General features: G+C 40.0%; 3 protein-coding genes across 4 annotated transcripts; 2 read left to right on the top strand and 1 right to left on the bottom strand.

Moving 5' to 3' along the window:
• Positions 1-6,907: 6,907 nt before the first annotated feature.
• Positions 6,908-9,555, top strand: si:dkey-96l17.6 (uncharacterized). Its single transcript, XM_053325570.1, has 9 exons — positions 6,908-6,926; positions 7,037-7,229; positions 7,525-7,705; positions 7,883-8,120; positions 8,656-8,816; positions 8,919-9,023; positions 9,116-9,213; positions 9,298-9,376; positions 9,505-9,555. Exons 1-9 carry the CDS (start codon positions 6,908-6,910, stop codon positions 9,553-9,555), a joined length of 1,125 nt encoding a protein of 374 aa, XP_053181545.1.
• A 3,185-nt stretch (positions 9,556-12,740) lies between these two features.
• Positions 12,741-17,309, bottom strand: LOC128365407 (cytochrome P450 1A1). The gene is made up of 7 exons (XM_053326121.1): positions 17,031-17,309; positions 16,334-16,951; positions 15,462-15,585; positions 15,234-15,323; positions 13,707-13,830; positions 13,416-13,502; positions 12,741-13,023 (listed from the first exon to the last, which is right to left on the bottom strand). The coding sequence occupies exons 1-7, from the start codon at positions 17,307-17,309 to the stop codon at positions 12,741-12,743; spliced, it is 1,605 nt and encodes a 534-aa protein (XP_053182096.1).
• Positions 17,310-20,716: 3,407 nt separating this feature from the next.
• LOC128365408 (aldehyde dehydrogenase 1A1-like) lies at positions 20,717-26,552 on the top strand. 2 transcript variants are annotated; one of them, XM_053326123.1, is made up of 14 exons: positions 20,717-20,777; positions 21,677-21,849; positions 22,709-22,813; positions 22,989-23,129; positions 23,248-23,377; positions 23,531-23,592; positions 23,956-24,084; positions 24,202-24,315; positions 24,412-24,514; positions 25,258-25,442; positions 25,593-25,757; positions 25,889-26,046; positions 26,229-26,303; positions 26,480-26,552. In XM_053326123.1, exons 1-14 carry the CDS (start codon positions 20,717-20,719, stop codon positions 26,550-26,552), a joined length of 1,674 nt encoding a protein of 557 aa, XP_053182098.1. The 2 variants fall into 2 exon arrangements, with proteins under 2 accessions (XP_053182098.1, XP_053182099.1); XM_053326124.1 differs by lacking the exon at positions 20,717-20,777 and having other exon boundaries at positions 21,814-21,849; positions 22,709-22,817; positions 22,993-23,129.
• Positions 26,553-26,877: the final 325 nt, after the last annotated feature.

The raw sequence follows: 26,877 nt of genomic DNA, 5'->3' as shown, positions 1-26,877 counted from the left end.
ACGGGAAACCTGAGGACTGTTTGGGGCATCTTTTTACCAGTAGGCTTTGTGGGGTTTCAGCCAGTACCTGGTGAAACTCCATCTCCGCAGGTTTAATATTTAAAGACGGTTGAGAGTTTGGTTCCCCTTAGAGATCAGGATCAATGCATCCTCGTCCTCCTGATCAGCACAGCAGCACCCTAAGTGAATCACACTGAAGGGATCAGATCTGGTCTTCTCATCCAGGTAAATTTTGTTCTTTTTTTCCCCCTGTTCCATCAACTTTGCTAATATTTCAAAGTAGATGTGCTGTCTGATTCATTGTTTATGTATATTCTGTTGGATTGTATACATTAGTTTCATAGCAGTGCTTTGATCTCTGTTGAAATTCACATAATTTCAGTTGATTCAAATGAAGTTGCTTGGCAAATGAACTGGCATTGTGCCCATTCCTGCTAAGTGAAATGTAAGATTTTTTTCCTCAGCATCTTGAAAGCAGGGAAACTGAAAAACAAAAATAGACACAAACTCAAACTTGGGGATTTTCAGTTTTTCCTGTTGAGAAGCTTGTGGTATTATCAGTTTGGGGAGCCTGACAAAAGGATTTCACTAGTGAGTGAAAGTGTGGTGTGAGCTTTTTGACATCTGTAGATCATTTGAGAATAGAGTTTTTAATGTAGATTCAATATTTGGAGATTGGGAATCATATTCAAATTAAAATTGAGAGATTAGTCATCTTTCGAGGATCTTTGTGGGTTTTAAATGATTTCAAGGATCTTTTCTCTACAGATTTTGGACAGATCCATTTGCATTTCATATACAAATATCACAACATCAGTGACAGTAACAGTGTATTCAAGATGTATGTAAACTCATCTGGAGCTGAGAATGGATCCTATTCACTGACCTTTCTGGGAAAGAAAGTAGGGAGACATCACTCTGTGGCCCCTGCAGGCAAACAACGTGAGTATTAAGCACAGTCACACACACCTAAACATTAGCAATTAATTGAATGATTCTTTACAGTGGTAAGGACATCCTTGTGTTAATATCTATATGAAAAAGATCACTGGAGCAGCACCAGAGCAGATTATGAGCTGTAGAAAAATCTGTTCTGAGTGAGAAGTGTTGCAGGCAGACAGATGAAGATAGATGAGGTTTAAATACTTCAGCTGCTTGGCTGCCTCCGTGTTCCTGAAAGGGTTTGGTTGCAAATCTGGATATGAAAGCCTGCTGGATCCACTAAATCCAGAGTTAAACATACACACACACATACACAAACACACACACACACACACACACACGCATGCATGCATGCATGCATGCATGCACCCATATAAATAGAGTATCAAGTAACAGTAGGTGGTAGTCATGTTGCCTGTTGCAGAAATCCTTGAAAAATTGCTTTTAAGTGCGGTTTACAGCTTGATATGGCATGCATACAAATGCCCGTGTGTTCTTATAAGATATACTAAAACAGGTCTGATGCCAGCATTGCATCAGTGTAAGCTCCACCATCTTCTGTCCAGATGTTTTCATTACAGGAAGGCTGTCTGTTCCTCTGCTGCACCTTTGTTCCAGTATTTCATCTCACCTCCATCTGCATCTGTCCACATTTTGTCTTATCTACACAATGTGCTCCATCCATAAATAGTTTGTTTTTTTACTTGGAATTCAGGAGTAAGAATCTAACTTTATCCCTCATTGCTTTGTCTGTTCCTGAATTTCCTTTTCACATCATACACACCATCTCCTATGTCAATTTATTCTCAGGCGCCTGGGAGGCCACTAACCATTCTACCTGCCCTGAAGACTCTGTGGTGTCCTCGCAGCTTGTACGGGCCCCAGTGACTGCACAGGTGCTGGAGGATTTACCTGGTAGTGTACCAGAGCTGAAGGATGAGAGGCCATGTCCAATAATTCATAACACACAGTTTGACCAGAATGAAGACAACACAGCAGGTCAGACCAGCAGAACCAACAGACATACACACTACATACATACGTAATCACGTTTACTAGATAAATTACCAAACAATCATAACATTCTATCTAATGACCATTAACCTCAAACTAAACTCCATACCAAGTTTTATCTTCATCTTATTTTTCTGTTTTTTTGCCTTTAAGTTCACTCTGCCTACTATACTGTTGTGTTTAATTCCTGACATAATTTCTCTTTTTCCACTAAAAGGTGCTTCTGCAAAGAAAATATCAGCATGACGGCACGCCCACATTCCTGTACCAGGAAACAATGAAGGGAGAGGGAGGGATGGGAATGTTAGACACAGACAGTGATGAAATAATGATGAGGGAGCCATTTAATGGAATGTGTCAATAGTTTAGATAAGCAGAGATGTGTTACTTTCAATAATAAAAGAATAAACAGGGATTAATAACATTACTGTCTTAACTGATTATTAGAAATTATTCAGAATGTAATATTCAAGAATTACCCTGTAAATGGACACTAAACTGATACTAATCACTGATCATAATAATATCACAATCAAGATGTAAAGCATGTTTTTAATCTAATGAATAAAATGTAAAGTGTCTTTCGTGACTGAGATTCATGTGTCATCCCCCCCCCACCCCCCACCCCCCCCAAGATATATCACACCCATGAAAACTGCATCCATGTCAGAAATGTTTATAGCCAAGAAAATGATCATAAATGCATTATAAACATAATTTAGAGTGTGTGTACACTTGAAAGTGTAAAGCCACCAGTGGCCACTAAAACTATTTGCTGAGGTTCATCTGATCGGTAGAAAATTGTGATTAAAGATGCTCACAGTTTTTTTCAATTAAATACCAGAAATATAATTGTTTGGTTTGCTGGAATACTATCGTTTTCCTTTTTATTCTTATGAAAGAAAAATCAACTGAGAAAAACACTCACATCACATCACATGCCTACTTGCAGAAAATGAATTTGTGAATCTGATTCATATGAATATGTTCTTCATTATGATGTTTTAAGTTACAGTCTCTGCTTGATTAATAAGGGTGCAACTGACAGCACTATATTGCAAAATAGGTGGGCAGTAATCTGTGTTGCAAGACTTATCAGTCTTTCTCCTCTTGTCTTCTTTTTCTTGATCATTACTCCACTTGCTGAGTTGATTCCAACCCTTCACAAATGATTTGCGCCGTTACTCAAGATGCCGTTCATCACAAAACTCAGTGGATGAAGAAGTGGGCTGCGTTCAGACGTTGGATTGGTGCTGATCGGAGGAAACACCCTGGACAAGCGGTCAACCAAGGTGCTGCAAAAAGATAGAGTGGAGGAGGAGGGGTGATGGTGTGAATCTGTGTATAGTGGAGAGGAAGATGAGGGCGTGTGAGAGATACTGCAGGTGTGTCAGGACAAGTGAGATCCTCTATCACTGATAACCTGCTTATTGTGAATTTGGGGCAATAGCTGCTTTGAACTGAATTGTAATATACAGCATGATACAGCATGGGTTTTCTCTACAGGCCAATCAGAATCTCAGCTGTCAGATAGCTGTGATGCGACAGATCAGGCAACAGCAGCTGAGCAATCACAAGATGTCAAGATCTACATCCCCTATGAGTCAGCCGAACTCTGCATCACTCAGGTACAAAAAAAGAGTATCATAGCAGGAAAGCTTTTATTAAAAAATATTATCAGTCTGCACTACAAGACACAAGACTCACAAAATTGTATCCATATTGTACACCAACAGGGTCCGAGCAGATAAAATAACCTTTATTTTATCTTATGAAACGGTGAAATGTGAATATTTTTTAAGCATGACTTAAAGCTGTGTCTAGCCGTTTACTACCAGAGCATGCAGACACACAATGCAGTCACTGTCAGACACAATGTTGTGTTCTCACTTGTGCTCACATGGCTACCGTGATGCAGCCCCTGTGGCCCTAGAAGGCATTTGATCATCATATGCTACTAGAAACTTGTTTTTTGTGTAGCCTGTGGTATGCACTCTGCAGATAGCCGAGGACATGGAGGCGATGAAGAAAAGACACCTGGAGATGGTGCAGGAGCTGGAGGAGAACTTCCAGATGACAGCACGAGAGAACCAGGTGAGAAGGTATCTGCACGTGTGCATACGTGTGCTGATAAATAGTAATGCAGTGCATATTGTGTGATCAGGAATGGACCGTGCAGAGGATCAGATGTCATTATCAGAACAAGCTGAACACTCTGAGGAGAATCCTGGACCTCTACCAGGAGAAGGTGGAGAAGAAGAATGCTGAGTGGGAGAAGAAAGTCACGGTCAGTGTCAGATTCTACATCAAACTTCATCAGTCATGAAAGTGCACACATAACAGTCCACACTGTTGCAATATTAAATTGTAATTCATGTCTTTCTTTATATTACTGGTTCTATTTCCTGCAGTCCTTGAGTACACAGAACAAGCAACTTCTGGATGAGCAGAGAGCCGAGAGAAAGAGGACTAATGAAGAGACTGTGCAGTGGCACAGAGAAAAGGTTTGCTAGGATTCTGATGCAGACCACATTTCTTCTTATGCCATCTTCTGACCTGGAGCACCCCCTTGTGGCCTTATTTAAGTCAAGTAACATCAAGGTGACAGGCAACTGTTTTTATGTCACTACATTCAGTAATTATCAGACCAACTTTTTTTTAGAGCAAAATACTGGAGCTGTTCTCCAACAGGCTGGACGTCCTGCACAGCCACCAGGCCTCCAGTGAGTCTGCATGCATGTATCATGCATATGTCACTGGCCTAATATGACACCTTTATTAAACGTCCTTTTACGGTACTTTGAACAGCTCTACAGGAGCTGCAAATGGCCAGACAGGAAGTGGGGAAAGTCCAAGAAATGTTGATGTCTCCGCAGCAGGAAGCCCCTGTGGAAGGTGAAAGCTCAGAGAACAAAGGACTATCAGCTCAACTGCAGACTGTGGTGGGTTGGAACCTGATACAGTGGCAAATCTGAGGTGTCTAAGATCGTAAACATATCAACAACCAACTTTCTGGGGCTCACGTTTACAACAGGGGAAAAACCACACATTACTTCACAAGTTCAAGATTTAATACCACCACATCACATTCTGTACATTTACTAGATTTTCTTAGTCTTCACTTTTATTGTCTTGAAATTCAACACTCACAACTAATGAATGCAGAACAGATATGATACTTTGGGGATCCCCACGAAGCTTTGTTAATTGGCTACCAGGACGGCAAAACTTATGTAAAACTAATAATTGTATTATATTATTAAAAGGTTGGTTACTTGGCACTTTTGCCTGCTGGCAGATATTGTCTGAGCCATGCTTGTATTTGCAGGCCTGCAGTGAGTATGAGCAGCCACTGGAGGGGGCTAAAGCCCGATTAGAGGAGCTGAAGGAGAGTTTATATCAGAGGGAGAGAGAGCTCACAGAACTGCTGGAGACAGAGAGGAGCCCCATCCCTCAGCCACCCTGCAGTGTTTTACTTCCCATTGTCATATACAAGGTGCTGCTCAAGAAATAAAATAAAATTTAGTGTAAATCAATTGTTAACTGTCTTTGTGTCAAATGTTTTTAATTCGATATTTAGTGTTTTTAGTAAAGAGATGTTTTACTGTTTTCATACACATCCTCCTTTTTATATAGGTATTCTGTTATATTGACACTGTAACACTAGAGTGTTTTGTCTTTTAGGCTCATGCCATCTGCTCTGCTGTGGGTGAGACCAGAGCTGTTTTGGAACAGATGATTGAGGAGAATCGTGTTGCTCTGGTTGAAGCCAGAGACAAACTGGACCATCTACAGATGGCCAGAGAGGATAGCAATGACAGAGAAGAGGAAACCACTGACCAAGACAGGTCAGAGACCATGGAAGCAGTTTACAGAAATAAACAATGTATGGCTTTTTTGTTACTACTATGGCAGGTTTGAATTGGTTGAAATCAAATTGAGTCAGCTTATTATTTATGAGCTTTATTTTGTGTACTGTGAACTTTTCAGGTCAGCTGAATATGAGTCGCGTTTGTCTTTACTACAAGAAACTGTGAGGGAGTATGAGGTTTCTCAACTGGCTTTAGACTGTATCAAAACTGGAGAAAGCCCTCTTGTGAATGGTAAATAAATATCCTGATCCTTCAACCAATGACAAATCAATAGTAAATGAATAATTACATAATATTACATGTATGTAATATCTGCATCTTCACAAGGTTGCTCCCTTGCAGCTAATGCATGCATCCAATTTGGCACCACAGTTGGCTAACTGGGTGTAAGAAGCATTACTTATATCAATGTGTGTTTGTTTTGTTTTGTTTTTTTACTTTTCTGCACAGATTCTGATGCAGTCTCAGAACTGGAGGACATCCTGGGACCAGGAACAATCAAAACCACAGAGGGAGTGAAGACTGTTGGCCAGCAACTTCTCCTGCTGCAAGATGAGGTCAGGATTGCATCACTGTATCATGCCTGTCCCGTTAGTTTTGGCTCCTATAGATTATGTTCAACCATTGATTAAAATATATTGTTGAGGTGCAATTATCGTTCAGGAATGAGCAGGAACATTCATGTGATGACCCAGTGACCACAATCCCCTAATACTGGTCCCATTCAATACCTTTGGGATGAATTCAAATACAACATCTACAGTGACAAGCATAAAGCATCTAGATCGGCATGGTCAGCCTTAACACTGAGATGGTGCAGTTCCCCTGTTGACTCCAAGGGGTCCATCAGGGTGTTGAACAGGAGTTACTGTTTTAAGCTTTTAGATACATAGAGTGAAACTATCTGGGATATGAATTTATTTTTAAAATCTGTATTAATCCAAATGTATTAATACAAATACATGTTTTACATCAATCTGTCATGCTTCTCTGTCAAGCTGAAGCAAGTCAAAGAGGAGCAAAAGAAGATCATTGAGAACTACACTTCAGAAAGGACACTGAGGAAGAAATACTACAATATGGTGGAAGACATGAAAGGTATAGCCTACATTATGATTCATTATGAAATTAACCACATGTGATGTTGTCTTGCTACTGGTATTTTGATTTTTTTTAATGTTTCATGTCCCTGTTTTTTATCTCCTCAGGTAAAATTCGGGTGTTTTGCCGGATTCGACCAGTGAGTCGAACCGAGACTGCGCAGGGTGGGGCCATCATTGTGGATAAAATAGATGATTACACTGTTAGTGTGGAAACCTCACGTGGGCTTAGAGAGTTTCAGTTTGACCAGGTGTTCAGTGCTGAAACCTCTCAAGAAGACCTGTTTCATGACACCAACAGGTGAGAGACCAGGGGAAAGTTTTAGTTTCTAAAGTGGTGGGAGGGTGAACAACAGCAAGACATTCCAACCAGTGAGTTGGAATCACACATTGATTTAAAAAAAAAATGCCTTAACAAGCCTATAATAATGTTTTGATCCACAATAAATATACAAAATCAATGCCAATTCATCCAGATCTAAAGGTACAGTTACTATTAAATTGACTGAGGTGACTTGGCAGACCTGTAATCCAAGACTCTACAGATGTTTGAGCAGTTGACAGTTCTGCAGCTCAGGAGTTATTTTTTACCACAGACTGATCCAGTCGGCTATTGATGGTTACAACGTCTGCATCTTTGCATATGGCCAGACGGGCTCAGGGAAGACCTTTACCATGGTTGGGGACAAGGAGCAGAAGAACCCTGGGCTCATGCCGAGATCTTTTAATGCCATATTTGATATCATACGAGAAAACAGCACCAAATTCAGCTTCAAGGTAACAGCAATATCTCAGCAGTATATCACCAATATAATTAGATTACTTGGGAGGAAGGTCTTAGATTTGATATAAGAACCATTGCTCATCTTTTTCATCTTGTCTCACTTCCCTTTTTCCCACCCCGCCCATGTCCTCCTCTTCTCTTCTTCATACTTCTTCATCACTCTATCTTAGGTTTCGGCCTATATGTTGGAGCTGTACAACGATAGACTGCAGGACCTCTTTGTGAGCCTGGCTGGTGAGGCCCATGCACAGCCCCAGTCCCATGGACAAGCCAGGCGGGTGGAGATCAAGAGGAACAGAAAGGGGGTTGTGTTTGCCCAAGGAGCAGAGACAAAGGAGGCTTCCAGTGCCCAGGAGCTCTACGCTCTGTTCCAGCAGGCCTGCGCCAACCGACACATCTCTGCCACCAGTGAGTTCTCTATACCGTGCAATGTCGCCCAGTTCAAACAAGGCCTGCTAAATGGTTTGGATTAATTGTGTTAGTTACAGTCAGTGTGACGGTACAGTAGCTTGGTACATCATTAATGGACTGAACAGGGAGTGGTACAGCTGCCAAACTGTGACTCAGTGTGCAGTAGGAAGAGGAGCAACATTGTTTTATAGAAAGGTCATTGAAGTCCTCACATGAAGGACCTGATGTATTAGTAACGAGGAGCTGACTAAGAAATACAAAATAACTAATTACAATTAAAATTATAATCTATAGACATCAGACAAAGCTCATATGCTTTTATGATTCATTTAAGTACTATGAAAGGATGGGTGGAATTAAAAAAAACAGTTTTATTCGATTTTTATTTTATTTTAGATATGTACTTAAAGTTAACTACTCATGAATGCACTGACTTCAACTGACCATGAATCAGAAAAGCTGTGCAATATGGCACTGTTTGCTCAGAATATTTAAAAAGAAACAGTATTCAGGATTGTTTTTGTTTCCCAAGAAATGAATGTGGAGAGTTCCCGCTCCCACCTCATTGTTGGCATCATGGTAGAGAGTAGGAATCTGACCAACGGGAGTGTGAGCACTGGGAAGCTGAGCCTGGTGGACCTGGCAGGCAGTGAGAGAGCCGCCAAGACTGGAGCCAAGGATCACCAGCTGAAGGTTTACTCATCTGCTATTATATTGACTTACCAACCAATGCTCAAGTGATTGACTGTATCAGAGAAGATTTCACATCACCTTTACCACTATTCTCCTCTGCAGGAAGCTAACTCCATTAACAAGTCTCTTAGTGCCCTCGGTGATGTGATATCTTCTTTGTCTGCTGAAATGCCCCATGTACCATACCGGAATAGCAAGCTGACCCAGGTGATGAAAAAACCCAATTATATCTCAACCATGGCTTTTCTTGGACACACATATTCATCTGACTTTCTAATTTCAAATTTGGTCCCCCTCAGGTCATGCAGGACTCCCTGGGTGGCAACGCTAAAACACTCATGATTGTAAACATCTCTCCCTCAGAGTGCAACCTTGATGAGACACTCACATCACTCTTGTAAGAAATAAAAACTGAGATAAATATGATCATTTATCCAAATTTAAACAAAGTCCGAACCCTAATGTAAAGACTTCCCTCCAGTTACGCAACAAGAGTAAAGGCCATAACCAACAGTGCTCAGAGAAATGTGGAAAGCAAAGAGATTGCTCAGCTAAAAGAGGTTTGTTACTTTTATTAATGTCAGTAGAGCCACAATGTGAATTTACATTTAGAATAAAACAGAAACAATTTTATCAAGATGACCACACTGATACATCCATAGTAATTTTATTTCTATTTTTCTGACAGGTGATCATGAAGTTGAGATCAGGACAGACAGTGGAAGAGGATGAGGTCTAAACTGGACTTTATTGCAAATTTTACACAAAAGTGGTTCATTTTTAGGTAATGATGAAGCTGTGTGTGCTTATGAGCTGGTTGTACTTGAAAAAGCTGGTTGTGTTTGAAAAAGCACATATTTTAAACAATTCCATGTTTAATGTATACAAATATTCAGATTTAGAGATGGGACATTATTTTGTGGGCACCGACAGTTGCATTCAGAGGCTTGCGTGCAGTTTGTTAATGGGTGCTGCCTGTGCGGGTCTATAGAAGGAGGCCTCACAATATGAGGCCCCATGTGTAACTGAAGAGGCAAATAGGAAGTCAGTTGGGTATTCAATTTGCACCCCTATTGTCTTGTGTACTTTGTAGCCCATTAGAGCTCGTTAGGTTAAGTCTCCAGAGCCAATCTGTTGCTACAGCTACTGTTACTGGGAGTTATATCACAGGGCTGGAAATGGACAGTCTCACACACGCAAAGGCACTGTCCTATTGTTGTTTTCTTTTTCCAGACAGGTTCACTAAAATTAGAGCTTCATCATTGTGAGTAAAGACAACTGTAAGAAGGGGAGGGCTTTTAAGATTAATACATCAAATGAACTCCAGGGTATTATTTCTCTTTAAATGCACTGATAGTAACATGTCATATAGGTGACTAACTGGGAGAAAAGCAATAATTTAATTGATGAGTTTCTCCTTGTTTTTTTTTTTTTTTGTCTCATACAAGGTCTTGGTTCAGACGAAGTCACAGCAAAGTTGAAGCTTCAACAGACATTGTTTGAGCAAGGATGGCATGCCAGCACTGATGGAGGATTAACAGTTTCTATAAGTAGACTGTCTTTTGTCTGCAATTGGGCCCAATCTGAATTGTTCAGGATTTTTAATCTATACTGAGGGCCCCACAAATGGTCCTCTTTGTTATGGCATATTAGAGCTGTGTTTCCTAGCTTTGCGTGCTTATTGGCTGCTTTGGGTCAGAGGCCACTCAGCACATGTTCCATGTGATTTGTTATTCTTTAATGACAGTCATGGTTTAAATTATACTGTGAGCTCTGTGGACCAGAACAAAGTGAGGGATAAAGAGACAGAGAGCTATAGAAAGCACATAGAAAAGGAACAGGGTTGATGAGGTGGCTGTGGTCTCATCCTCTTGGTGTGTTTTGTTAATTAATCAACACAAACCAAGTCACTGTAAAGGGTTTGTATACATGACCACACACAGGCTGTTGTCAGGTCTGGAGATCACTATAATATACTTGAAAATCTAAAAAGGACTAGTGCAACACAGAAGTTGAGCTTGTTCTCTTTTATTATCATGTTACAAGTTTCACTTCACAGTATGATGTTCACCGTACAAAGCAAATGTTAGAAACTTATCATCGAACTACTATTCCACTTTACAACATTTTAATATTTGAGTACTTTTATCATTAACAGCATATCCTTTATTTCACCCTTTTCATGGTTTCCTTTCAAAAAATTCTTAAAAAGTCTGATGACATCGTAAACTATAGTCCATGCTTTTAAAACTTCAAGAGGTAATTCAATATGTTCAGTTATAAATAATGATTTTAACAACTACACCTGGATGCCTATGACAATTATTATAGCACACAACAACGATAATTGTCTTGAATATTAATGATTATAAATTCTTTTCAAGCACTGTGTTATTCTACCACATTCTTTAACCAATTGAGGAGCCACTGAACATTGAATAAATGTTTACTGTTCATTCCTTCCAAATTATTGTGATATTTCAGGGGTTAAGGATGAAAAATCTTGACATTTTACAACAATTTCTGGGCTTCCTAGAGGTTAGTGTAGAGAGACATGAAGGCTTACAGGTTTGGCACACTGTTGGAAAAGAACATGAACCATCAGAAGATGTTCCCCCGGAGAGATACCAGTTAAAAAGAGATAAAACTGTTGTATTGTTACTTTCAAACAAGTTCCCATAAGTTATTCTTCCGGACTCCCCTTTTGTTCAAATGGACGCTGCTATGCTTCTGTACATGAAAATAGAACTGCCTGACTTTGCTGTACTCTTTACCCCTCTTAAAGATGTCTGGTACTGTATCTAACGAAAATGTGTGGGAGTTCACAGTACTGATGGGTGCGGATGAGGATGTTAAAAAAAATTTCTTAATCTTATTTCTTAATATATATATTTTTTCTCAATCCTTTAAAGAGCCACTAGGGGAGACTTGAAGGGAGCAGATGACAATGTATGCCTTGAAGCTAAAATTCAAGAGCCAAGGATGGGGGATAATAAGGAAGGTGGGGGCATGACAGGGGTGAGGAGATGGATTCTAACTGATGGGGAGGAGATTGGAGGAAAGTTGAAAGAAAGGGAAGTGAAAGAGTGAGGATGAACCCTGCATGAACAGAGGTTAAGCCTGAAGTGCTGATTACCATTCTGTAACACCCTGTCTCTCCCTCCCTCATTGTGTAACTGTAACTATGAATAAAAAAGGCTTTAAATGAAGCACTGTAGTTGCATTTTGAATGTGGTGGGACACCAAGGTGGATGGACTCAACCCAACCAAAGTACGTTAACTTTGTTAACATACATCATCATGCATGAAAAGGTGTCACCTTGCCAGCATCGAGAGACACATTTGTATCTATATATATTTCCCTTTTATTGTTTAAAGGTGTGTTCATAGTTTGGCCACATTTGCAACCTCACAAACTCCAGTCTGTGAACAAATTATGGTTTGTCTGATTGAGAGGTACAGTATCAGGTATTGTGTTCGCCAAAAGTGGTGGCTAATAGTAAAACCACAACACCAGTAATACTTAAAGGTGCAGTGTCTAAAATTAAGTGCTATAATCTAGTGGAACGGGCTTGGCAGAAATGGAATATAATATTCATTCTTCTTAATTAGTGTATAATCACCTAGAAATAAGAATAGCATTTTATTTATTATAGAATGAGCCATTTATATGAAGATAGAGAGTGTATCCTCTTCCACAGTACATGAGCTCTAGAGAGGACCCCCTGTTTTTTTTTTGTTTCGCAGCCACCATAGGTTCTCCTACACAGGAAGGCGAGAGGTATTCAACTGGTTGCAATCTGCTACCTCACCACTAGATATCACTAAATCCTACACACTACACCTTTAACATTATTGTAAAAAACTAATCCATTAATAGGATTTGTGTTGTGGTCCACACAGAACATCATTTGAGTTTTAGGTCTAAAATCTCGAGGAGATGGTAATCCTGTAAGGATGTGGCTTCATAGTCAGACCAAAATCAGTGCTGAGATCCAGCTCCTGCCCTGGAACATTTTGGATCCGCAGCCCGTGGAGCAACGTGGTGAGAAAGACAAACATCTCCAAACGTGCAAATCCATCACCAAGACAACGTCTCTTCCCCATGCCAAAGATGAGAACCTTTTCCGTCAGCTCCTTATTGAGAAGCCCCGATGAACTCAGGAAGCGTGCTGGGCGAAATGTGTCTGGGTCACCCCAAAGATCACTGGGAAGAAGAGAAAGACATGAAGATCACTAAACTGATGACACATTTGAAAATTTACATTAATTAAATGGAACACATGGAAGCCAAGAAAACGTACATATCAACAGAAAGTGAGATGTTGAATGAGGATTCAATACATTTATGATTGAATGTTGATTCAATGCCACATGATATTAAAACTGCCTAAAACACACACCTGAACACTGTAGTTCAACAAAGCTCTAAGACAAACAATAACAGTAACTTTCAGGCAAATGTGAAAGATGCAATTCATAAACCTGGCAGGCAAATTTCTATACATTTCTGCGCATTTTGCACACCCTTTATTGACAGTAACAACAGTAAAAACTTGCAAAGTCATAATTTTGTGTTGATCACTGATAGCTACTCACATATCATGATTGACCTGATACTGGTTGATGAAGACACAGGTATCTTTGGGAATGAAGTATCCATTCAAGGTAATGTTTCTTGTGGTACTTAAAGAGAGAGAAGGAGAGGAAAGTTAACAACAATACAGATCATCTTGAAACCCCTGAAGACCTAATTCCTGATTGATGAATTTCCACTTGATCCTCGCCCGTGTGAGGAAAGCACAGACAATAATATAGATACAGAACATTTTTTGGTGAGAAATTAAGAAGCTGATTGTGACTACACTATAAACACAACTATTGGCTTACCAGTGAGGTATGGTGAAAGGGACATAGGAAGCATGACGAAACACTTCATAGATGAAAGCCTCAGTGAAAGGCATCTTGGGCTTATCTGAAAAACATGGCAATCTGGCTGTGCCAATGTGGTCATCTGACAAAAAAAAAAGGAACGACAAAAGATAAAACTGTGAGAATTCCTGAAAAACTGAGCAGCCATCTTTTACAGGCCTGAGGCCTGCCTTTCATCTAAATTCATGTGCTGGATTCATTGTTTGAGAGCTGCAGCTCAATAAAAAGAACCTTTGGATCACCCAAAGGTTGAGTTCAACCTGTACTTCCTCTGCCAATGAAATGAAAAATGTTCCTACGGTTTTCACCAGGAGGTTTCCCCATGACAAACTGGTAAGTACCAGGAGTAAACTGGGGCTTCATATTCTGTGATACTGGAGTTTACATCACAGCGTTGTGATGTTTTACACATGATGAGAAATACACAAACATGAACTGTACAAATCATTACAGTGACATAGATACTGTATGTTCACCTGTCAGATTAATTCAAATGTTTTTAATTAATTGTTAAAAACGATTATATTAATCATTTTAGTCAACTAGTTGACTTTAGTTGACTAAAAATGATTAATTCTAATAAGGCTTCTGATCAAATAAATAAAAGTTGCTCAGTCTGTTAATCAAACTAATATCAAAATCCTGTTTGTGAATCCTGACTGTGAATGATAAATAAGTGAAGAACATTAAACTGTGTGTTTGATGCCTTGCGTGTTACTGCCTTTGTGTCAGTCTGGGACAACTCTCTAACCTTTCTCTCTTTCTTTGGCTGTTTGTGCCTCCCTCTCTCCATCTGATTCATCACGTCTCCTTTTACTGCCCTCTCCCACTCTGCCCCTCTCTCTCTCTCTCTCTCTCTCTCTCTCTCTCTCTCTCTCTCTCTCTCTCTCTCTCTCTCTCTCTCTCTCTCTCTCTCTCTCTCTCTCTCTCTCTCTCCCTCTCTGTAAAAATGCAACGTGCCTCAGAACAGGCAGCACCAGTTCTGTCAACCCACTTCAAAAGTTGCTCTAGCGTCAGCAAATTGGACTAATCTTTTGTGAGTTCCTCTGTCTGTCCAGAAAGGGCACTCGGGTTGGCAGTTGGTGGGTTTTTATTATTGATTCCGCTTGCAATCTTGATATTTCCTAGCAGAAATCGCAGATGCCTGGATACTCTTGGGTTAATACATTTGTTACAGAGGGATGCATTTTCACATGTTTGGGTTCTTAAAAACAGGTTTCACCTTGTTGAATTTTTCTCTGTACATGCTGGAATGCATAACACCACAGCTAAATCTGGTGTTGATCTCCATAGATATCGCATATCTCAAATACCATATCTTATTGTATGGCAAGCAACCTCTCCACCACACCAGTTTTTTTGTTGTTGTTTTTTATAATAGATCACAAGATACAATCACAACATGTACAAAAACACTAACTTGGCACACAGAGAAAAAAACAGGGCATTCTCTGTTAAATATTATATTAATACATGAGACAGTACCTATCTCCTGGTGTATTCTGTCCTGGATGTCTGGAAACTTGATGAGGTACAACAGACTCCACTGTAAACCAGCAATGATGGTGTCAAATCCTTTTGGAAATCACACACAGCACAACAATAACAACAACAACAACAACAATGAATATGGAAAGTCGATCACCTTCATCATTGTGATTGATTTGATTGTTACTACCAGCATTACTAATCATCATTTTCAGTGTGTCTGACCTGCGCCAAAGATGTCTATGACAGTGTGAATGATCTGAGAGTTGGAGAGCATTGATGTATCCTTATTTTCTTCTCTGTCCTCACAAAGTGCAATCAGAGCGTCTGTAATGTCCCGGATACAGTTCTACAACAACAACAACAACAACGCACACACAATATGATACATCAACTACAACATCAACTGTCAGTTGTAAACTTGTTGTAAAGTTGTCATCTTTGACTCTATCACTGAAGAATCAAGTTGTGTTTATTTGGGGTTAAACAGAAATAGATATTTAATTTTAAAAGGAGCAATTAGGGAAGAGACATTAATCAGTTATGGTACGACGCGTGTCTTCCAGGAGGTTGCTAATTCCTAATTAGAGTGCGTGCGAACATTTTAGCTCTTCTGCACAAGAACAAAGGTCCCTCCCAGGGAACTTGTTTGTTATTTTTTGGCTACAGTTGCACTCACAGCTACTACTGTATGAGTGCAATGTCAGATTACATAGTGGGCAGCAAATTAGTCGGACAGATCTTCAAAAAACAACACTTACAGACACGCCATCCGCCATACTAGGCTATCCTGAAAATAGTTCTGTATATTTTGTGTGTGAAACTGTTTACTGTTTCACTGTGCAAGAATAGAATAACCCTTTAAATTGTTACATTTTTCCTTGCTTTTGCTATTAACAGTTACAAAGACGACAGTGTAATGGTCAAGATGAACTGTTCGAATAACTAACTCCCAAATTTTATCATATAAAACAGAAATGGTTTCCTTAAAGTGTAATCACACCAGTGTGTATTTCTGCATTATATTCCAGTGTGTCCTAAATGATACAGTATGTCACACATCAGAAACAATATATCTGCCAGCCTCCTTACTGTACCTTGTCAAATGTGTTCATGTGCTCCTCGATGCTTCGCTCCATGAATCCGTTCATCCTGTGGATGTGCTGAACCATCTTCCTCAGAGATGGACTTGGTAAGTAGCGGAACACAGGGAAGAAATCAGCCAGGTTCCCCGCTGCAAAGATCCTCAGGACCTCATTGTTGATGTGGACAATAGTGAGGAACTCCTTGTCATTATAGTCATACCTTTTCCCAAAACAGAGTGCACAGACCACATTTGCCACTGATGTTACCAGAGGCATCACCGGATCTATACCTGTCATATCCTGCTCCTTTTCCCCCTTAGCAGCTTGCTCCCGAATCACTTCCACCATCTCAGCAGCCTCAGTACATACATGCTCCTCCAGCAAGCAGGTGGCCCCTGAACCCCTGGGCTCAGTCTGGGAGAAAGACCTGAGAGCATTCTTACATAGCTTCTTATGCAGCATCCAGGCAGGTCCATACTTCTCACTGAAGGTCATACTAGTCCCATTGGCTACAGCAGAAAATGTAAAAAGGTCAGGTCGCCCAGCAAAAGCTTCCCCCTGCCGAACCAGCGCCTGCCTGATAGTGGTGTATCCACTCAGTACGACAACTGTCAAAGAGCCCAGACGCATCTGCGGTGTATGAAAGAAGAAGTTAATGAATACTTGACCCACTTCCCATTATAGAACATACAAAACACACATTTTTTACCTTGAAAACATCACCATACTGTAGCCTCAATCGAGTTAGGGAGAGATGAATCTGGTCCCCCATCTGTAGCAGATTACCAACAAGCGGCCAGGGAGTGGGGCCAGGAGGAGGGGGGTATTTCATTTGGGAGTAATGGTTAAGGTGGAAGAGTGATCTGTGGCTCTTACGGCCCCTGAGGGCCATCAGGAGCAGGGTGATAAGACACAGAGCAACAGTGATACTAGACAGAGAGGTACAAGGGATTTCCTTGATGGTCAAAGTTGCAAACATCAGTCTCATCATGGCAGGTTTACTACAAAAGTGGAGACAAAAGGAGAGGCCCTTAAAACAGGCAGAATGTGACCACATGTTCCTTAGAAAGAAAAAGAGGCCAACATTAATTTGTCTAACTCAATAAATTGTGACTTCTGTTAAAAATAAAAAGATATTTTTTTTCAGAAGAAGTATTAAACTACTAAAAGAAAGATGAAAGGATAAAAAGGAATGAAAGAAGATAGAAATGTGATATAGAAATGAGAAATCTTTGATAGAAAACTCACCATGCAGTATCCACTGTAACTTTGGTGTATAAGAGCTGGTCCAGGACAGCAGAGAGCAGAGCAGAGACCACAACACTACTCAAAGGTCTGAAGTCTGATCCTCGGGAACTTTTTGATCAGACTTTCTAACAGTCCAGGACGTCCCTTTCAGCCACAACTGGGCCCCCTGCAGATGGAGCTGCTGTCCACGCACAATAGAGAGGCACACATGGCGAGAAACTTGGCTCAGGGTGAAGGACCAGCTCGGCCCAGGCAGCCAGAGACCACATCGGCCCACTTGACCGCAGACCGGAACCGCTCACAACATGTGCCCCTCCTCTCCAGATCTTACTCTCCTTCATATCTAAGTCCGCCCTCACAAACAGTTGGAGGCCATCTAAGTTTGAAGATTTGCAAATTTACTTTAACTGTTTGGAAGGAAAATGACATGAAGTCATTAGTAGCTTTAAACATACACAAGTACGTATATGAATTTTTATCGTAGTGTAAATTGTGAAAACATCACTGAAAACAATTTGTTGAAACCTCATTTTCTTAAGGGCCATAATCAGTACTTAGTCAGTACTTTTTTTCTATTCAGTGATTGTTTCTGATGCTGTATAACCTTTTGATCTGCCTGTCTATATTTGTTTTTCTTTTAAAAATAAACTGTACGCCCTTGAAAAAGATAGGTCACCTTAAATCTAAATTTAAGAACATCACAACTAGTTTGAAGCCAATCGTGAAGTCAGACACATCTGATGACCTTTGAAATTAGACATATTTGCATATTCAGAGGCTGGATTTCTCAGACAAGGAGAATGAATAGGTGTAAACACAGGTTATTAAGACACACATAAATGTTTCTGGAGGGGATCTTTAACTAACTGATCTCAGCACTTCCTCCATCACTGGTTCACAGACACCAGTATTATTTTATGTGCAGTCTCACTTCTGTAATGTGTCACAAGGGGGCGATCTCCATCTGTTTAGACTGACTTCCCTGCAGTTTGGACTGAGGTCATGCTGACAGGCTGCAGGCTGCTGGGATTTGTTGACATGCCATGCAAACACCTGAAAGTGTGCACAGAAAATACACATTTAATCCACACTTATTTGACATGTTATCAACAATAACAGAAGATCATTTAAAAGCTTCACACATACTGTTCAGTTGCTGGTCACGCCTTAAAGTTGTTACACTGCTACACGGTGAAAATACTTGTCAGCAATAGTTATGAAGTTCAAACATTTGTTACAATATTGATATTTGTGCATTGATACTTGTGAGCAAAACAATGCACAGATTTGTCCACCATCATATGAGAACTGCAGATTCGCCTGCTTTTAATATAATAATCTAATACATTTCATGTTAACAGCCTTTTACATGTATCATCACTTTGTAGTCCTTTGTCACTTTCCTTCACATTCTCTCCTTCTTGTCTCTCCTCACTCTTTTTCCCATCTTCCCTCTTTTTTCCTCATCCCTCTTTTTCCTTCCTTTCATAGATACCGCCTTTACACCTTCTCCTCTCATTCTCTCTCTATCTCTAACTCTCCATTTTTAATTCCCCATTCTCCTAACTTTCTCACTCTCCATCGAGCCGTCAATTTAGCTCAGTCTCAAATGTTGGACACCCAGTGCTGTCAGGCCGAGCGACAGCTCCTTTGACCTGTTGGTCCACATCCTCTCCAGTCCGAGGCAGTCCACTCTCATGGCCTTGTCATTAGCTCTGGCTGACAGAGCTGAGACACACACTGACTCTGTGGAGCCAGACTACACTGTGAAGCGTCTAGCAGGAGAATGTGTTGTTTATACTCGAACATGAAAGCAAGGCCCGGGTCACAGACCTTACAACCACACACAACTCGATTAATGAATTGCAGTCAAGATTCTCCCAGTGAGACACAAAACATTTGCACAAAACTCTTGAAATGGACATATATGGACAAATCTGAATGAATCATTCCTCAGTGCTCCATTACAAACATACTATATAAATCTGATGACTTCATACCACAACCTTCAAGCCAACTGAGTAAAAAAAAAATGCTGCTATACACATTAGTTTCCACTGTGTTTCGCAACACCCCCTAAATGCAGTTTTGCTGATCTTTCCATTGTTTAACAAGGGTTAATTACAGCTGGTTGTGTGTCCTAGGGGATAATTCTCAGAGGGATGTGCATATTTCCAGACAGCCTGGCTCAAAACAGACACATCAGACAAAGTTATGTGATCACATTGTTCCTGGGAGACAGTGAAGCGGCAGGAGGCCTCTTATCAAAGCAAACATCTTCCCAATTATGTTTGCTGCCTAGTAGAGGAGCAGTGGGCTGACGATGATAGAAGTAATAATCAAGTGCACATCTCTTCAAAAGCTGGTAAATATCTGGACTTGATGGAAAGCAGCTTGTGTGGTGCCTGACCTTGCACAGTAAAAGTTAATGTAATACGTAGTGAAATTATATGTGCTGTTTGGAAGAAAATACATGTTTTAACCTAGTATCAAAATATAAAGGCAACCCAACAAGCTATATCTTTACAGTAAACTAAATTAGAGCACAGACCCAAATACTATAGACTGTTCAGTGGAAGAGATTATAATCTGTAATATTTTGTCTTGTTTTATAGATTAAGCTCATGATATTTGTTTACAAGTAACAGTTACAGCTAATAGTAGCTAACACAAAAATAGTGGAGTTAAGAATACAATATGTATCACCTAAATGTATAGTAGTAAGAGTAATAATAGCACGAGACTTAAGTAAAATAGCCTACAAACAAAATTATACTGCTTGAGTGAATGCAGCCTCTTTAGTTAAACACAAAACACACACAAAACAAATGAACAATAAAAAACGTAGTGGCTAAAATTGAAAAACTTTGCCTTATACTTTACCCTATATGAACGGTGAGCGCGCTTGTTTTGAGGGGCACGTGGGGTAAACTGGGATTGGTTCCGCCTCAACGGTGATTAGCGCGTGCAGCGGGACCCTCAGAGGACCAAAGCAAGGAGGACTCCCGGTGCGACGGTAGTCTATGTGATGCTGCCGTTTTGTGTTTTCTGGGGCTGAAGTGCAGCAGGTATTTAAGGCAGCTCCGCGTCTCTCCGCTCCGACTCAGCAGTTATGTGTCCCCGCTGATGGCTGACAGCAGCTCAGACATGCCGGTGACAGGAGCGAGCATCCACCAGACTGGAGGCTCCTCATCAGCATCTCCCACAGGTAATAACACTTTTTAAGACCTCTGAATTATGAAGCTATGACAACATCCAATGTACGTGACAGAAATGATGTTTTCTGGTGGAAATAAAAGATTATAATTAATCTGAAGATGTTTCCATATTCAGTTATGGTTAATTTTTTGGTATTTGAAATTTTGCAGTGTGTGTGAATGAGTTTGGGGCCCAATAAGGAAAATATAGGATTTCATGAATATTGCCTTTGAGGGTTTCTGTTTCAACCTTGTTGGAATGTGAATTGACTACATTATTGACCACAGGCTGCATATTTTAAGAAAAAAATCAGTTTAAGATTCTATATTCTGAATGGAGACCCCTTATTTAGGTGATGAGTTATGAATAAAGTAATCAAATACTACATGCAGGTCTTGTAAGTGTGATGTGTTAATGTTATGTTGATAATGATACTGTGTTTGCTTATCTGTGGGGGTTAAATGTAGTTGTGTTCATCTGCGTAATGTTAGGTGAAATATTCTTTATCATCTCTTATCTGGAAAACCTTTACTGTTTCTTACAATGCAGTCCATTTGTGATCAAAGTTTCGTCCGATCCTCTCTGTCCAAATGAGGTCAATCCAGTCCACATCTCAGAGCCAGCCCGACTTTACGGTGCCAGTCGTAACCCTTGACCCTGTGGTGTGACTGTGCTGATGATGCCAGTACCTCATTTGGTACAGTTTCTCTCTACTCCAGTGGGTTGGGATCGCATCTTATGCACAGGGTTATGATGAAACAAGAAAGGAGCTATTCTCACTCAATGATCCAGATTTTCACAATCAAGCCTTGACGCACACACATGCAGTCTGTGGGTAAACAATACACATACACACACATGCACATACATCAGCTTAAATGGACTCTGGCTTCCATTTGTGTCTTTCAGAGGGAAAGCATGACAGCATGAGTTCCCCACCTGACAACAGCCACCAGCAGCAGTCCAGTAAGAGATGCAACCACCAGAGTCTAAACCAGAACCACAGACCACAGCACGTAGATGGACCTGGGATACAGACCCTACCCAAGCCAATCCCAGACCCCCCAATTCAGTACACTAAGGTAGGCGGAACCAAAATCCACCAGTCAAGACTCATGTATCACGAATTTACAAAATTTTGAGGGGTGATCTCCTAGTGAAATCCAGTATGGTTCAGGTTTTCTGCATAAGTGACCAATTTTTGCTTTTGTTAGCGGTGGTGAAGTGCAGAAACATCTTCTACAGAGAGATCCTTGCAGCTGATTTATAGGTCTAGTTTTTAATGCAATTTTGATTTAAATTCTGGATCACAGGCTATTCTGATGTGTGCAAACAAAATTGGAATCACGGTATAACTTTTGTACAAGGGAGATCGTGAGTTTTATCATCTCATCTGGTCTATATTTAAATGATTAAACCTGTTAATAACTGGTACAGTCACCTTTTAATCCAGCACTATGTGCCAACGATGTGGTAAGTGAGTATTTATGGTGTCTGTGCAAAATTAAAAGGAAAAACACGATGGGTTGTAATTAACCTTTTTAGGAGAGGAGAATGAAAATGTGGTTTCAATGGCATGTTCCCTGGAACAAAGGGATATGGGAAAATATTTCCTGCTCCTTTATCTTATTAGTTAGAGTACTGTTGAAGGTAATAACCTGAAAATACTCCTTTAGTCTATAAGCTTTATAGCATGCAGATGCATCTCATAAAAATATCAGAGCAGGCAAAATGAAAATAAGAAGCATGTCATTACTTTTAGCAGTCTGCGAAGAGCTGATACATGGCTCAGGTTTTTTACAGACGGGTTTGATCTCTTTTTAAAAATGTGAGACATATATATATATATATATACACATATGTATATATATATATATATATATATAAATACACTTGAACAATCTGTTATTATTCTTTTCTGTTTCTCTTCTTTTATCTTAGTTGTTCATCAATAACGAGTGGCAGGATTCATGCAGTGGCAGAAAGACTGCTGTGTATAATCCTGCAACAGGGGAGCTGCTGTGTGAAGTAGAGGAGGCTGACAAGGTATGTGTATTTTACAGAATAATCAGATGTGCTTTCTTCTTCTCTACTAGCAAGGAATAAAATATGAAAGTGATGTGTTACAGTATTTATTGGTGTGTGTTTGAGTTTATACAAATGTTTCTAAGTGTGTACAGTTTGTCTAAGTGACGGCCTGCTCATCTTGAACCTTTTGTAGGAAGATGTTGACAAGGCAGTAAGCAGCGCCAGAGCAGCCTTTCAGATGGGGTCGCCATGGCGATCCATGGATGCCTCAGACCGAGGTGAACTACTTAACAAACTAGCTGACTTGGTGGAGAGAGATCGGCTACTACTGGCAGTGAGAAACACACACACACTACATTCTCACTTTGACTTTTTCTCCCAAGAAACTTTAAATTAACAGTAAAAAGAAATAATGGCCGTTGTGTAATAATAACTGTGTTGTTTATTTCCAGACACTCGAGGCTCTGGACTCCGGCAAAGTGTTTCTCACAGCATATTTTGTCGATCTGTTGGCTACAATCAAAACATTAAGATATTATGGTGGCTGGGCAGACAAGATTCACGGCAAAACCATCCCTGTAGGTTAGTTGCCCTCATTTGGTTTTTGATCACAGACACTCTAAAACCTCACAACATTAAATCATCAGAAATTGTAGACCTCACAATTACGCTTTAACATGTAAAAGCCACAGTTTGTTCTAAGCTACCAATGAATAAACTGTAACTATTTTTCAGATGGAGCATATTTTACTTACACACGGCATGAGCCCATTGGAGTGTGTGGACAGATCATTCCTGTGAGTAAAATACTTTTGCAGAAACACTAGAGAGATATATTTAAATACAAACTAAAAGCATATGATTACCTAATTATTGTTTACCATAGAAACTGTAATGATCAAGGTTGCTCAAGTGACGTATGCATGTCACTTGCACATAGATTTCTATTAAGAATATTTTGTTGTCCTGGGTCAAACAACCCACTGTGTGAAACAATTCACATGTGCACTGTGAAAACTTTTGAAAATAACCTTCTAGTGTTTAGAATGACCAGACTATTGTGTGCATCCGAATGAACGACAGATAATACGTATGAATCATAATTGCTAAGTTTTTAATGTTGTTGCAACTCAGCCGTGTGCTTACACTTTGGTTTGCAGTGGAACTTCCCCCTAATGATGTTTGTGTGGAAGATTGCTCCGGCTCTGTGCTGTGGAAACACTGTAGTCATCAAACCTGCAGAACAGACCCCATTATCAGCCCTGCACATGGCCACGCTCATCAAAGAGGTACTAGGATTATTACTTTTTCCCCCAACAATGATATAAGAACAAAGAGCATGTGGCCAAAAGCTATAAACCTCTATTTAGAAGATTCTCTCTCCCCTACCCTCTCTCTGCATTCAGGCTGGGTTTCCTCCAGGTGTAGTGAATGTGGTGCCAGGTCATGGTCAGACAGCAGGCTGTGCTATTGCCCACCACATGGACATAGACAAAGTAGCCTTCACCGGATCTACTGCTGTTAGTATATTTTGAAATCAAGGCACTTGTCTCTTCTCTTCTTATGTCCTTTGCATCTTTCTGTAATGTAATCATGTATCTCACATTGGTTGCCAGGTTGGGAAACTTATCCAGAAAGCTGCAGGTGACAGCAACCTGAAACGAATTACACTAGAACTCGGTGGAAAAAACCCAAATATTGTCTTTGCTGACTGTGACTGTGAGTTTTTTGTTGTTGTTGTTGTTTTTATTTTGTTTGTTTTTTTACAACTGTTACAATGTTACTTTGCAAACATAGTGTTACTTTTGTACTATCACCATGTTTTACATAGTTTTTTCTGTATGCATTGTCACCGTTGATAGTGGCAAGATGCTTTACAAGTAGCTATAAATGCTATTAAAAATATGAACAATAACTGCAGATAACAACACACAGAAATAAGTTCAAGTTATATAAAAAAACATCTAACAATTAATTGAGTGTGAAAGTGTGTTTAAAGACCATTGTAACCACAGTAAACCTCAACATGTCGATTTTACACTAGATTTTTGTGATAGGTGGATTTTATTACCTTTGGACAGAGCTGACAGAACTGTTTCAACTGGTTTGCTATCTTTGTGCAAACTCTCTGCTGGCTTTATATTCATATTTATCAGATAGATATGAGAGTGGTATCAATCTCCTAATCTAACTTTTTGCAAGAAAGCACATTTTATTATTATTATTTAGCAAAATGTACCATTCCTTTAAACATCATTAATCTGCAGTGCAGAAAGTGGCACAGTGCTGGCAGATGATGATGCTTAAACATAACATTAAATGAAACTCTAAATGATGCTGTAATTCTGATTAATATCCATAAGCAGTCCAGTATCATACTGGTCAAGCTAAAGTTTTTATTTCCTGCAGTTGAACTGTAGCGATTTTCTTTAAACTTGAATCTGTAAATGTGTGTCTTGCAGTAGAGTATGCAGTGGAGCAAGCACACAGTGGTCTTTTCTTCAACCAGGGCCAGTGTTGCCTGGCTGGATCCAGGGTGTTTGTAGAGGAACCCATTTATGAGGAGTTTGTCCGCCGCAGCGTGGAGAGGGCTGAATCCAAAGTTCTGGGAAACCCTTTGCTGCCAGGAGTGGACCAGGGACCACAGGTAAACACTTAGCTTCTTTATTTATTATTAACTGTTGTATTGTCTGATTGATCAACTGCGCAAAAAAGCATGTAGCGCATTACAAAGCCTAAATTTACATAATACCAAGACGTTCTGACACACAAAGACAAAACTATTTGACCTTTGCAGATAGACCAGAAACAGTTTGATAAGATTTTGGAGCTGATAGAAAGTGGCAAGAGTGAGGGAGCAAGGCTGGAGTGTGGAGGGTCTGCGTGGGGTCAGCAGGGACTTTTTATCCAACCCACTGTCTTCTCAAATGTCACAGATGATATGCGCATCGCCAAAGAAGAGGTACTTAAACACCCACCTTCACACATGCAACCACACTTGATGGTAAAACATTACAGACACATGAATCCACTGTGTCACAACCCTGTTTTCCCAGTTTCTACCTTTTTTTTTATGCTCACACACTCCCACAGATTTTTGGTCCAGTGCAGCAAATTATGTGTTTCCGTAGCATCCACGAAGTCATCCAGAGAGCCAACACCACACACTATGGTCTTGCAGCAGGAGTTTTCACTAATGACATCGACAAAGCCCTCACAGTCTCCTCTGCCCTGCAGGCTGGCATGGTCTGGTAGGGATCCACTGCTCTACAATTCAGCTGCCACAGTTAATCTTGCAGTAGTATCTGCATTGCAGGTCATCACAGAAATACTTAAAATAATAGTAGACTACTTCACTTTTACACTGTGAAATGATTGGAGAACAGCCTTAATTGTTTTATAATGAGGTGAAGTTAATGTTGATCTTTTCTAGGGTGAACTGCTACAATGCCATGAGTGTTCAGTGTCCATTCGGTGGCTTCAAGATGTCTGGGAATGGGAGGGAACTGTAAGTTTTACAATTATATTTTCTCTCAGGTTTAGTGTTATACTGCATGCACAGCAGCAGCCTTTTATACTGACAAGGTTAGTAAAATGTTGCTCATGTAGGGTGAGGGAACATCTTCACAAATCGATGCGTTGAGTGCTTTTTTCTTGAATAATTGATGTTTATTTTTATTTCAGAGGGGAATATGCTCTTCAGGAATACACTGAGGTCAAGGCAGTCACCATCAAAATCTCAAAGAAGAACTCCTAACCGTCATATCACAGGACTAACCTTCATATTGTCTGCCACCCCCATGGCTTCAGATACTCTACAGATACTCTGTAATAACCAGGAATCAGGAGTCACTTCATGAACCATGATTCATGTCATTTCTTTAAAGATAGTCTTATTTTTTCTTTTTTTTATCAATGTTTTATCTCTTTCTCTGGATATTCATTTATCAATGCTCTTCCAGTGTTCTATCTCAGATGAACTTCTTTATAAGTTTAGTGGACATTATGTTCTTTTTAGTAATGTCTGTTATCTGTTTGTTAGCTTAGATGTGCCTGTTTTTGTCCACAACAAAACAAATTAC

Source organism: Scomber japonicus, chromosome 9 (genome assembly GCF_027409825.1).
Source record: "Scomber japonicus isolate fScoJap1 chromosome 9, fScoJap1.pri, whole genome shotgun sequence".
NCBI lineage: Eukaryota > Metazoa > Chordata > Actinopteri > Scombriformes > Scombridae > Scomber > Scomber japonicus.
This window is presented reverse-complemented; position numbering and strand designations above follow the sequence as displayed.

Excerpts from the sequence above, each read along its gene's own strand:
- si:dkey-96l17.6 (XM_053325570.1), top strand. Across the intron at positions 7,230-7,524 it reads CTGTTTCATGACACCAACAG|ACTGATCCAGTCGGCTATTG; the intron begins GTGAGAGACCAG and ends TTTTTACCACAG. Across the intron at positions 7,706-7,882 it reads GCACCAAATTCAGCTTCAAG|GTTTCGGCCTATATGTTGGA; the intron begins GTAACAGCAATA and ends ACTCTATCTTAG.
- LOC128365407 (XM_053326121.1), bottom strand. The coding sequence starts at position 17,309 with ATGAGACTGATGTTTGCAACTTTGACCATCAAGGAAATCCCTTGTACC. Across the intron at positions 13,503-13,706 it reads CCTTTCACCATACCTCACTG|TACCACAAGAAACATTACCT; the intron begins GTAAGCCAATAG and ends TCTCTCTTTAAG. Across the intron at positions 13,024-13,415 it reads TATCAGGTCAATCATGATAT|TGATCTTTGGGGTGACCCAG; the intron begins GTGAGTAGCTAT and ends TCTTCTTCCCAG.
- LOC128365408 (XM_053326123.1), top strand. The coding sequence starts at position 20,717 with ATGCCGGTGACAGGAGCGAGCATCCACCAGACTGGAGGCTCCTCATCA. Across the intron at positions 22,814-22,988 it reads AAGTAGAGGAGGCTGACAAG|GAAGATGTTGACAAGGCAGT; the intron begins GTATGTGTATTT and ends AACCTTTTGTAG. Across the intron at positions 24,316-24,411 it reads CCTTCACCGGATCTACTGCT|GTTGGGAAACTTATCCAGAA; the intron begins GTTAGTATATTT and ends ATTGGTTGCCAG.